The sequence below is a fragment of the Leptopilina heterotoma genome, unplaced genomic scaffold (assembly GCF_015476425.1).
Source record: "Leptopilina heterotoma isolate Lh14 unplaced genomic scaffold, ASM1547642v1 Lhet_55, whole genome shotgun sequence".
Classification (NCBI taxonomy): domain Eukaryota; kingdom Metazoa; phylum Arthropoda; class Insecta; order Hymenoptera; family Figitidae; genus Leptopilina; species Leptopilina heterotoma.
In genome coordinates, this window is record NW_025111119.1 from 485,347 (window position 1) to 496,767 (window position 11,421).

Sequence of the window (11,421 nt, forward strand, 5' to 3'; positions counted from 1 at the left end):
TTAGGTATTATAAGTTCAAAATTTTATTAATCATAAAATTCTATTATTTTTAAGTTCCTTTGTTAATACAATTTATTTCAATTTCAATTTTTTTTGTACATAAATTCAATTATTTTCAAGTTCATTTAACTTTATAATAAATTTGTTTTTTAATCAATTATTTTTTATTTATTTATTTTTTTAATTTAATATTATTTAGAATAGTTTGAATATTTTTAATATTCTAATTATAGTAAATAGAAAATAATTTTATTTCATTTATCATTTTTGGCATATTTTTTATTTCATTGTAAAAAATATAATGTATTTTTTAATTACAAAAATGTTTATCTTATATTGCAGTGTATAAATCTTACATATCTTAATGTATATCTTATTCTAAAAAACAAAGATAATACTAAATTGAACTTAGAAACAAAATTATATTCCCTGAATCGAGAAATTCTTAAAAATTAAACATTTTATTAAAATTTCAAGAAATGCGCAAATTAAATGTCACATTTAACATTTTTGTCTTATTATCATTTTTCTCTCAATGAAACACGAATTTATATTTTACAAAAAAAAAAATCTATTTTTACGCAATATTTCTTTCTGTTACTTTTCATTTTTTTTTTCGAGAAATTGTACAATTGTTGATGAAAAACAAAATTTAATAATTAATTTTGATATAGATAAAATTAATAATTTCAATTTTTTGCTTTTAAAAGAAAAAGAGAAAAATTACTTTTTACAATTATCACAGAATTGACAATTTTTTTTCTCCAGCAATTTTTTCAATGTTTCACTAATTTCACTTCGTATGTCAATAAGAATTTGATTTTCCTCACGAAGTCGTTGATTTTCAAGTTTATTCTTTTCGTTTTCATTGATTATTATTTCGATTTGTTGTTCCAGAGTATTAATTCTTGTTATTATTTCGTTTTTCATTTCATCATTCATTTCATTTTCTCTCGATGGACTTAAATTTTCGGAAGTTCTCTTTTCAGTTACAATGTCCGTTTGTTGCGATAAAATCTTTTCCAATTCGCCGACTGTTATATATTTTTTCTCTTTCTCTTTTTCTTTTGCTTCTTCTTCATCTGCTTCTTTTTCTTTTACTTCTTCTTCTTTTTCTTTTTCTTCTTCTTCTGCCTCTTTTTTATCTTCTGCCTCTTTTTCATCTTCTGCCTCTTTTTCATTTTCTGCCCCTTTTTCATCTTCTGCCTCTTTTTCATTTTCTGCCCCTTTTTCATCTTCTGCCCCATTTTCATCTTCTGCTTCTCTTTCTTTTTTGTCTTCTTTCGTCAATTTTTTATTTTTGGAACTTTCCACTTCGCAACGGGCTAAAAATTCCTTTTCGACCGCTGAATTTACTCTTTCATTTATCTTTTCTTCCGTCGGTTGCTGGCGGCTATTTATCATCAATTTAAATGGTTGATCCAACATAATTACTGAATTTGGCGAATTCCTCATTCTCTCGACATACAATTTTTTATAGATGAGAATAAATGCATTTGGATATTTTAATTGCTCAGTTTCAAAGTCAGGTTCCATTATTGTCGATGCAAATGGATTTGGCAGTAAATAATCGTGATTCACGGATTCATCGAGAAGTGAACATAATTTTTCGTGATCCTTCAAACCACGTCGCAAAGTGCCCGACGTTAGAATAAATGGTGCATTCACAATATCCTTTAATGCTCGAATTGTCTCCCTCCACGTGCACTCAATTATTCCATAATCACTCTCGTGTAAATTTAAATTAAAACCAAAAATAATATCCGGTTTTGTCGCCTGTTGCTTGTCGTTCAAATATTCATGGTAATTGACCGAATTTCTTGAAATAAGAAAATTCTTCTTCCCCGCTGGTCTACAGCAATCGCACGATTGAACAATGAGTTGTGAATTCTCCATTAATTCCGGTCCAATGAAGTGAATTTTCAATTCCTTTAAATCCGGCAGCCAATGATAGAGAATTTCCCAATAATCGTGAAAAATAAATTCCTCAATATTTGCGCCGATAATGTGAATTGTCAATGATTTTGATGTATTTAAATTGAGTTTCTCCAAACAATAGAGTGCAGTTAATGGTCGTGAAAAATATTCTGTGATCACGTATTTAAGTAAAATACAATTTTTCCCACCAATTGGATTTGTCGTTTTAATATTTGTATCGATAAATAAATTAATTCCTTGTGGTAATCTCTTTAATTTTCTTTGTAGTGGAATTTTTTTCAATGTAATTTTTGTCATATCGTACATTACGGATTTTGTATTGAGATGACGACGAATTCCTCTTAACATTAGAGTGAGAGCAAATGAATCTTTTAGTAATGAACATAATTTTTGATGTTTTGAATTATTCTTGTGCTGCTTACAAAGACTTATCTGTAAAAGAAAAAAATAATAAAAGAATAGAAAGAAAAGAAAATTAAAAAATTAAAAATTATTTTATAAATTTTATTCATTCAAATTAATAATTGAGAATAATTCAAAGAAAAATTAATTCAAAATAATAAAAATAATAAAATAATCCATTTTTTTCTTTTACATTTTTAATTTTTATTTAAATAGTACTTAACAAAATTTTTATTAAATTGTTCGAAGAATTTTTATTCTTTAGAATTAAATTATTTTAGAAGGAAATTTTTATAAAATTTAATTTTACTTAAGAAAGTTTAAATTGATTTAAAATGGAAAAGATTGTTTAAATATTTATTCAATTACAAAAAACTTGATATAGTTTCTAATTAAATTATTTTTGAAATTACATATTTAATTATTTATGATTTCAATGATTTAAAAATTGAATTTTGTGGAAATCTACCAATTTGAAAAAAAAAGATTTTTTATTTATATTTACCTACCTATCTATTCAATTTTTGAATATTTGAAAATTTAAAATTCCAATGGAATAAAAATTCTAAAATCAAATTACTTCGAAAATTTCAATTTAAATATTCAATTATTTAAAATTTTGATAAATTTTGTTTTTCTAATTGTATTCTCATTATTTAAATTATTTTGTTTATCATTGTTTTTGTTGATATATTATTTTTAAAAAATGATAAATTAATTAATTCGATTGCAGTTATAATAATTTAATAGGTATACATTTTTTAATGCTTTTTTTTTGTAAATAAAAATGTGAAGAATGAAAGAGTAGAATAAAAAGAAGCCGCAATAAAAAATAGAGAAATCAATAAATATAAGGAAATCAATAAAAAATGACATAAATGAATAGAAAAGCAAGAAAATCAATAAAAGATATGGAAATAAATAAAAAAAACAGAAATAAATAAAAATTTCCAGAAAAATATGTAGACAGCACAAAAAGAAATAAAAAAATGAGGAAATATATATTTATAAAAAAAAATAAGCAGGATTGTCACAAAAATATGATTTTGTTTTTCCTTACATATTTAAATTCATTAGTTTAGAATACAATTTCACGAAATTTTTATTATTCGAAAATTCTCCAATTAAACATATATATTAGAAAATAAAAACTTCAAAAAGTTAAAAAAAAAAAGATTAAGAATAATTACATTTTTTCGAAGAATTCGATTCAAATTGTGTTAAAAAATAATTGAAATTCTGCGATGAGTTTTATTATTTATGAAAGTAATTAAAAGTTTGCGTGGAATTTTCTTACATTTTTTTTAAATAATTGAATTCTTTTGGAAAATTTTATTAAAATAGTAAATAATTGAAAATTTTAACGAAGAATTTTACTAAAAAATAATTATAATAATTGAATTGTTGTGTTAAATTTTGTTATTATTTAAAATAATTGAATTTCTACGCTGAATTATATTAAAATTTTTTTAAATAATTAAATTCTTTAATAGAATTTAGTTAAAAATGTTTTGGAAACTAATTGAATTTTTTATAAAGAATTTTATCAAAATTTTGAAAATTTAATTGAATTCTATCTGAAACTTTTTAAAAATAATTGACTATTGTAGAGAAATTTTATTAAACTTGTATTTAAAATAATTCAATTCCCAAGAAGAATTTTGTTATTTATAAAAATAATTAAATTCCTGACTACAATTTTATTATTTATGAAAATAATTAAATGTTTGAGTAAAATTTTATTAAATTTTTTTTTTTTAAATAATTGAATTCTTTTGGAAAATTTTATTAAAATAATAGATAAAATTGGAAAACATTGAATTGAGGAGAATATTTTTGAAAATAATTGAAATTTAGCCAAGAATTTTATTAAAATTTTTGAAAATAATTGAATTTCGGAGAAGAATTTTATTATTATTTATTTAAATAATTGAAATTTAGACGAGAATTGTTTGAATTTTTTGAAAATAATAGAATTGCTGCGAAGAATTTTTTTTTACTTTTGAAAATAATTGAATTCCTGCAATGATTTGTATCTTCTGCAAAATTCAATTTTTTTGTTAGTGAATTTATGAAAATTGTAAACGCAATTCTTTTAAAATTTAATTAATTTTGAAATATTTAAGTAAAACTGTTTATTAAATAATTTATAAGTAATGAATTTATGACAGTTGTGTATTAGAATTCGTGGTAGTTTAATAGTTTATAAAGCAAACAAAAAAGACACTAAAATTCCGATTTTTTTTTCATGAATTCTGAAAATTTAATTTTTTCTAGTAATTTTAATAAAAATCCCCGACTTTTTTTCTGACTTTCCTGACTTGTGGCAAAATTCTGGTAAAGAAACGAATAAAAAATACATAAAGAAATAAATAACAAATGTATAAATAAATGAAAAATAAAGAAATAAATAAAAAACAAAGAAAATACAGAAAGAAATAAGAAAATAAGGAAACGAATAAAAAGATGATGAAAAAAATTAAAAATTGAAGAAATAAATACATAATTAAATAAATAAAGAAAGAAAGAAAACTTACTCCACATTCGCACGTTTTCAAAACACTCCAATCGCTCTCATGACAAATGAAGCATGCCCTTGGAAATAGAATCATTTGCCTCTCATAATCAACGAGTTTTCTACCAATTTTCTCCTCAGCTTTCAATAGAAAATCCACTTTTGTCCTCAGCCACGCGTCCATGTGACATGTTTTTGATTTATCAAATAAACTCGTACCGCCAATTTCCTTCATCATTCCCAAAATAACTTTACAAAAATCCTTATGCTCCGACCAATGCTCACGACGATGTTCCTCACTGCAATAAGATATTATTTTACAACGCGTACACGGAACACAATCCTTCATCTCGTGACACACTTGACACGAATCAATTTTAAAAAAATCCCAACTTGGATCAATGCACAATGGAATTGATGAATTTTTCTCATCCTTTGAATTTGTTTCCTCCACTTTTTCTTTTTGCGATGAATTTTCTTTTTTTGTCGATTTTTCCTTTGGTGGTGATTTTTCCTTTGGCGGAGATTTTTCCTTTGGCGGTGATTTTTCCTTTGGCGGTGATTTTTCCTTTGACGAATTTTCAATTTTTCCATTTGTCGAATGTTCTCTCGGTGATTTTCCCCGTCCATTCCCCAATTTTTCCTTTAGCGAATTTTTAATTTTCTCTTTTAGTGAATTTTCCGCCTTTTTTTCCTTGAGCGAATTTTCAATTTTCTCATTCACTTTTTCCGTTGGCGAATTTTCCGCATTTTTCTTGAGTGCTTTTTTATTCTTCTCTTCCAATTTTTCCGACAAACAATTTATCGTTTTTTCCTTCTCTTCCTTCATTGAATTCTTTTGTTTTTCATTTAGAGAATTTTCCCCTTCATTTCCTGTCGTAGATGAATTTTCCTCGAATTCCAATTGTTTCGATGAATTTTCAGTTAAAATATTAAATATTAAATATTCTTTGGCTAATTTTTGTTTTTCCTCGAGTGGTATCTTTTTTGGCGATTGCTCCACAATTTTTTTCTTTAATTCCTTCTCGAGAGTGGAATTTTTCGGGACAATTAATAATCCATTTTGAATTGTCATTTCATTTTGTGATTTAATTGGCGGCAATGAAATTTGTTGGACTTCTGTTTTAACGGCAGTAGAAGCATTATTTGATTCCTGATTTTTTCCATTCTGCTCTCTCTTTGATTGTAAATATTCAACGGTAGCCGCGTGCAATTGTGCCGACATTCGCGTGATTTTTGCCTCCTTCAAAAAATTGAGAAAATACATTTTCATATTGTCGGAGAGACCTTTGAAATTTGCAAAAAATTGAAATAAAAGAATATTCGAATTAATGACGTAACTCAATTCCGTACGACAATCGCGTCTTTGTCTTAAACTACGAAATTTATTGACACCATCGTAATAAATTGAATACTTTGAGACACATTGTATTAAAGATTGTCGAATTCCATCAATTTCCGTATGGCCTGAATAAATAATTGGACAATCTTTTAATGTTAATAATAATAAATTAACATCTTCGGCAATCATTTTATCGATACGATTAAATTCTGTTGTTGTTTCTAAATTATTGTCGAAACAAAAATGAATTATAACGTGTGGTATGGCATTGTTGTGATTTTTTAAAAATTCCCTGTAATTTTTGGCGGTTATTATTTGTATTTTTTTACCTCTTGCAGTGCAATTATCACAGGGAATAAATGCTTTGTCAGATTCAAGGAAATTTTTATGAAAAAATATAATTGTCAGCATTTTAACATCGTGCATTAAATGTAAAATAATTTCCCATAATTTACAATTTATCTCCTCAATACCATCGCAAAAAATTGTGAAACATTCTTTCGTTGACATTTTCAATTTATTCAGAGCATTATAAACTGTCAATGGATAAGTCAATATTTCGGAGATGCAAATTTTTTCAATCTCAACAATTTCCAATGGTGGCTTTGGATAATGCTGTAATAATTGTGCTATTGATTTTGGCGATTGATTTTTATTTGTCTCATCGAAATAAATACGATCGACAATTAATTCGGCGAGATTGAATATTTTATGGAAATTGAGTGAATTTTTTTGTAAATCAAAATTGTGTGTTTGTCTCATAATGCCGCATTCGTGACTGTGTTGACGTAAATCTTTATGTTCGGAGCAATACGATAATGATGGACAATTTGGACAATTTGAGAGTGTTTGTTGTTTCGATGAATGACAAGTGAAACATGATCGTGGAAAATAGATCATTTGCTTTTCAACTGATGATAATGGTCGTGATAATCTTTTTTCTAATGCTCTTTTCCAACCATCTTTCAATAAAGACCAATTTATTTTGTTGCCATCTTCGGTTTTTTTCTCATAAATCTCATAAATATGTGAGAGTTTTCGTAATTTTAATTCCTCGACAATTGCACGACAAAATTCTTTATGCTCTGAATGTTCGTCCTGATGATTTTTACCGCAATATGACACCATTTGACAACGTGTACATTGTCGGAGATTTTTCTTTATCCTACATATGTAGCATTCATTTGGATAAAAGTCCATTTTCGCGTCTGTCAAATATAATTTTTGATCATCTGCAATGAATAGAGAGAGAAAAAATGCAATTAAAATTTTATTTACGATAATTAAGGGGAATAATAATAATTTTTATTTCCAACTTAACTATGAAATGTTACGTACAAAACACGATTATTATCCAAAATTTTCTATTTTCAAATATAAACTTCAACTTTTTAATAATTTTAGATTCGAAATCTTTAAAATTCCCTTTTATTGACTAATTACCTAATTAATTATTATGTTTTATTATTTTCAATATACAATTCTTTTAAAGTTTCTCAAAAAAATTCAATTATTTTAAAAATTACAAAAAATATTCGTTACAAAAATTCAATTATTTCTGTAAAAAAATTTAATAAAAATTCTTTGAAAGAATTCAATTATTTTTTAAAAAATGTTAAACAATTTGCAAAATTTTCAATTATTTAAAAAAAAATTAATAAAAATTCTTAGAAAAAATCGTTACAAAAATTCAATTATTTCTGTAAAAAAATTTAATAAAAATTCTTTGAGAGAATTCAATTATTTTTCAAGAAATGTTAAACAATTTGCAAAATTTTCAATTATTTAAAAAAAAATTAATAAAAATTCTTAGAAAAAATTTAGTTTTTTTTTCAAAAATTCAATTTCTTAAAAAATTTTAATAAAAATTCTTTTTGAGAGAATTCAATTATTTTTCAAGAAATGTTAAACAATTTGCAAAATATTCAATTATTTATAAAAAATTAATAAAAATTCTTAGAAAAAATTTAGTTTTTTTTTCAAAAATTCAATAATTTCTTAAAAAATTTTAATAAAAATTCTTTGAAAGAATTCAATTATTTTTTTCCTAGAAATGTTAAACAATTTGAACAATTTCAATTATTTAAAAGAAATTAAATAAAAAATCTTGGAAAAAATTTGATTTCTTTTCGAAAATTCAATTAAATTGAAAAATAATAAAATTTGTTGTAAAAATTCTCCATTATTTTAAAAAAATGTTGATACAATTCATTACGACAATTACATTTTTAAAAAAAAATAAAATAAACATCTTCGGAAGAATACAATTATTTTCAAAACAATATTAATTTTCTGGAAAGAATTCTTATTTTAATTTTAATAAAATTCATCATAAAAAAAAATTATTTCAAAAAATTCTATTAACATTCTGCAAAAGAATTCAATTATTAAAAAAAATTTTTTTTTAATTCTTTGCAGAATTTTAATTATTTGAAAAAATTTTTAACAATTCTTCGAAGAATTTCAATTATTAAAAAAATGTTAATTAAAATTCTGAGAAAAATATTCAATTATTTTCAAAAAATTGTATTTTCGTATTTTAATTATCTTTATAAATAATAATAAAATTATTTTTAAACATTTTTTAAAAATTCTATGCTAGATTTCAATTATCTTAATAAAAGTTCTTGGAAAAATTTCAATTATTTTCTAAATATTCAATTATCATTATATAAATAATAAGTTTCATTGAAACTTCATTTGAAGAATTCAATTATTTTAAAACATTTTAATACAATTATTCTTTACAAGATTTAAATTATTTTCATGTAAAAATTAATTTAGTCAGAAAAGTTCAATTAACAATTTTAATTTTCTCGAAAAAATTAAATTTTTAATTCTAAAAAAATTTGTCGCAAAAAGACAATTATTTAAAAAAAATGGTATCAAAATTCTGACAAAGAATTTAATTGTTATCCAAAATTTTTTTAACAATTCTTCACAGAAGTTCAATTATTTTTAATAGGTACAATTAATTTTAATAAATTTTCTCAAACAATTAAATTACTTAATTGTAAATAGTAAAATTCTTTGCGGAAATTTAATTATTTTCATTAAAATTTGATTAAAATTTCACAAAAAGATTCGATTATTTAAAAAAAATTCCTAATAACATTTTTCAAAAGAATTAATTTTTTTTTAAATTTTAATAAATTCTTCGAAATAGGAATTCAATTATTTTTTTTAATAGTAAAATTTTTCGAAAAAATTCAATTATTTTTATAAATAGTAAAATTTTTTTCAAGAATTAAAAAGAATTCAATTATTTTCCAATACTTTAATAAAATTTCTTGAATGAATTAAATCTTTTTAAAAAATTGTAATAAAATTCTGAAAAGGTTTTTTTTTTATTTTTTAAAAATGTTAATAGAATTTAATAACTAAATATTTAACTCAAATTATTGAGAAACACGATTATTTTAAAAATTTGAAAGAAATTATTCATAAAATACAATTAATTTCAAAAGTTTCAATTTAAATTATCAAACAAACTCCATTATTTAAAAACAAAATAAAACGATTTTTTCAAAAAAATTTAATTAGAATTTTTGAAAATTTTAATAAAATTCTTATCAAGAATTCAATTATATTCAAATCTTTTGATAAAATTCTTACAAAAATTTAAGTTTTCAATAATAATTTCTTATTTCTGCATACAATTGATTTTTCGCTAAGAATTTTATGAAAATTTTTGAAAATAATTGAATTTTTGCTAAGAATTTTATAAAATATTGAAAAAATTGAATTCTTTCATAAAAATTGAAATTAAAAATAATGTAATTTTTCCTAAGAAGTTAATTTTCATAATGAAAATAATTGAATTCTTGTGAAGAATTGAAACAAAATTTTTAAAAATAATTGAATATCTTCATACAATTTTATTATCTACGAAGATAATTGAATTTCTGCAAAAAAAATTTTATTAATAAAATTCAATTTTTTACAATAATTGTAATTGTAAATCTTTCTGATTTTTTTTAAAGTTATTAAAATGAATTAATATTAAAAACGTGTAACTGAAAATATTGAAAATAATTGATTTTTAAAATATAATAACAAGAATTCTCTAAAAATTAGTTTTTAAATTAAATACATAAATAGAAATATTTTTATTTTATTTTCTAAAGATAATACATTTCTCAAGTAAATAGAATTGAAATTTTTTTAAATAATTCAAATTTAGTAAAATTTGTTGCATTTTTTGAATAAATTGCCTGAAAATATTATTTGAATTTTTTTTTTTGAAATAATAAAAGGTAAAAAAAAGTTACATTTTTATAAAAGTAAAAAAATAATAAATATTTAGAAATAAATGTGAATGATAAATTTTTTTTATTACCAAATTTCCATTCGTCATAAACTTGAAACGTTGTATTGTTTAGAATTTTATAGTCAGCACAAATGAGAAGTGAAAGTAATAATTAAAGTCAAAAAATACTTTTCATTTCTATTTTTTAACAGTAAATTTTTCTTTCTAAAGACAAAAATAACTGTAAAATATGTTAATAAATTATAAAAATAATAATTTTATCGTTCATATCATTACTATTATTATCACTATCATTATTATTACTGTTTTTTTTTATTTTTTTGAAAAAAAGTTATTGTTAGTATTGCTATTATAATTATTACTAGTATTTACTGTTAAATTACGTATTCCATACGATTTTGCAATTTTTACAAAAATTAGAACAATAACAATCACTTTTTCTTACAATGGAAATTTTGCATTATATATAAAATGTATAAAATTAATAAAAACAATTTATTGTCGCACTTACTTCTTACGCATCGTTTAGAGGTTATGTTTTAAAGACAGGTAATCGGAAAATATGCGGTTAATCTGCTACTAAGGAATATCCTTGTTATTTTTACGAATTATTGTACGTAATAAACATTTATTAATAAATTCAACTGTGTAACAGGTGCACTATAATTTTTTTTATTTAAATAAAAATAAAATATACTTTAAACTTTCTAATCTCTAGTTTCTAATTCTCTGAATTCTGAAAACAAAGCATGCTCTTCAAAATAAACAGGGTTCGGTTAATGATGTTTGAGATTTAATTAAAAAACGGTTAATTGCATAAGGCTGCGGTTACACCTCTGCAGGCAGCCTGCCTGCCTGCAGGTTGTCATGGTAACGTACAAGAGTAAGAGAGTCAGTGACTTCAAACTTCTCCCTTACTCTCGTTGCTCCTGCCTGCGCAGGCAGGCAGCCTGC

The 11,421-nt window shown here is 22.6% G+C and overlaps 1 protein-coding gene across 1 annotated transcript; it reads right to left on the reverse strand.

Moving 5' to 3' along the window:
- Window positions 1–373: 373 nt before the first annotated feature.
- On the reverse strand, window positions 374–11,256 carry LOC122508588. The gene is made up of 5 exons (XM_043622036.1): window positions 10,979–11,256; window positions 4,878–7,429; window positions 1,188–2,370; window positions 798–1,034; window positions 374–378 (listed from the first exon to the last, which is right to left on the reverse strand). Exons 2-5 carry the CDS (start codon window positions 7,395–7,397, stop codon window positions 374–376), a joined length of 3,945 nt encoding a protein of 1,314 aa, XP_043477971.1. The 5' UTR covers window positions 7,398–7,429; window positions 10,979–11,256.
- Between the last annotated feature and the right edge of the window lie 165 nt (window positions 11,257–11,421).

Coding starts and splice junctions, on each gene's coding strand:
- LOC122508588 (XM_043622036.1), bottom strand. CDS start 7,397: ATGGACTTTTATCCAAATGAATGCTACATATGTAGGATAAAGAAAAAT. Junction 2,371..4,877: donor TGAAAACGTGCGAATGTGGA/GTAAGTTTTCTT, acceptor TTTCTTTTACAG/ATAAGTCTTTGTAAGCAGCA. Junction 1,035..1,187: donor GGCAGAAGATGAAAAAGGGG/CAGAAAATGAAA, acceptor AATATATAACAG/TCGGCGAATTGGAAAAGATT.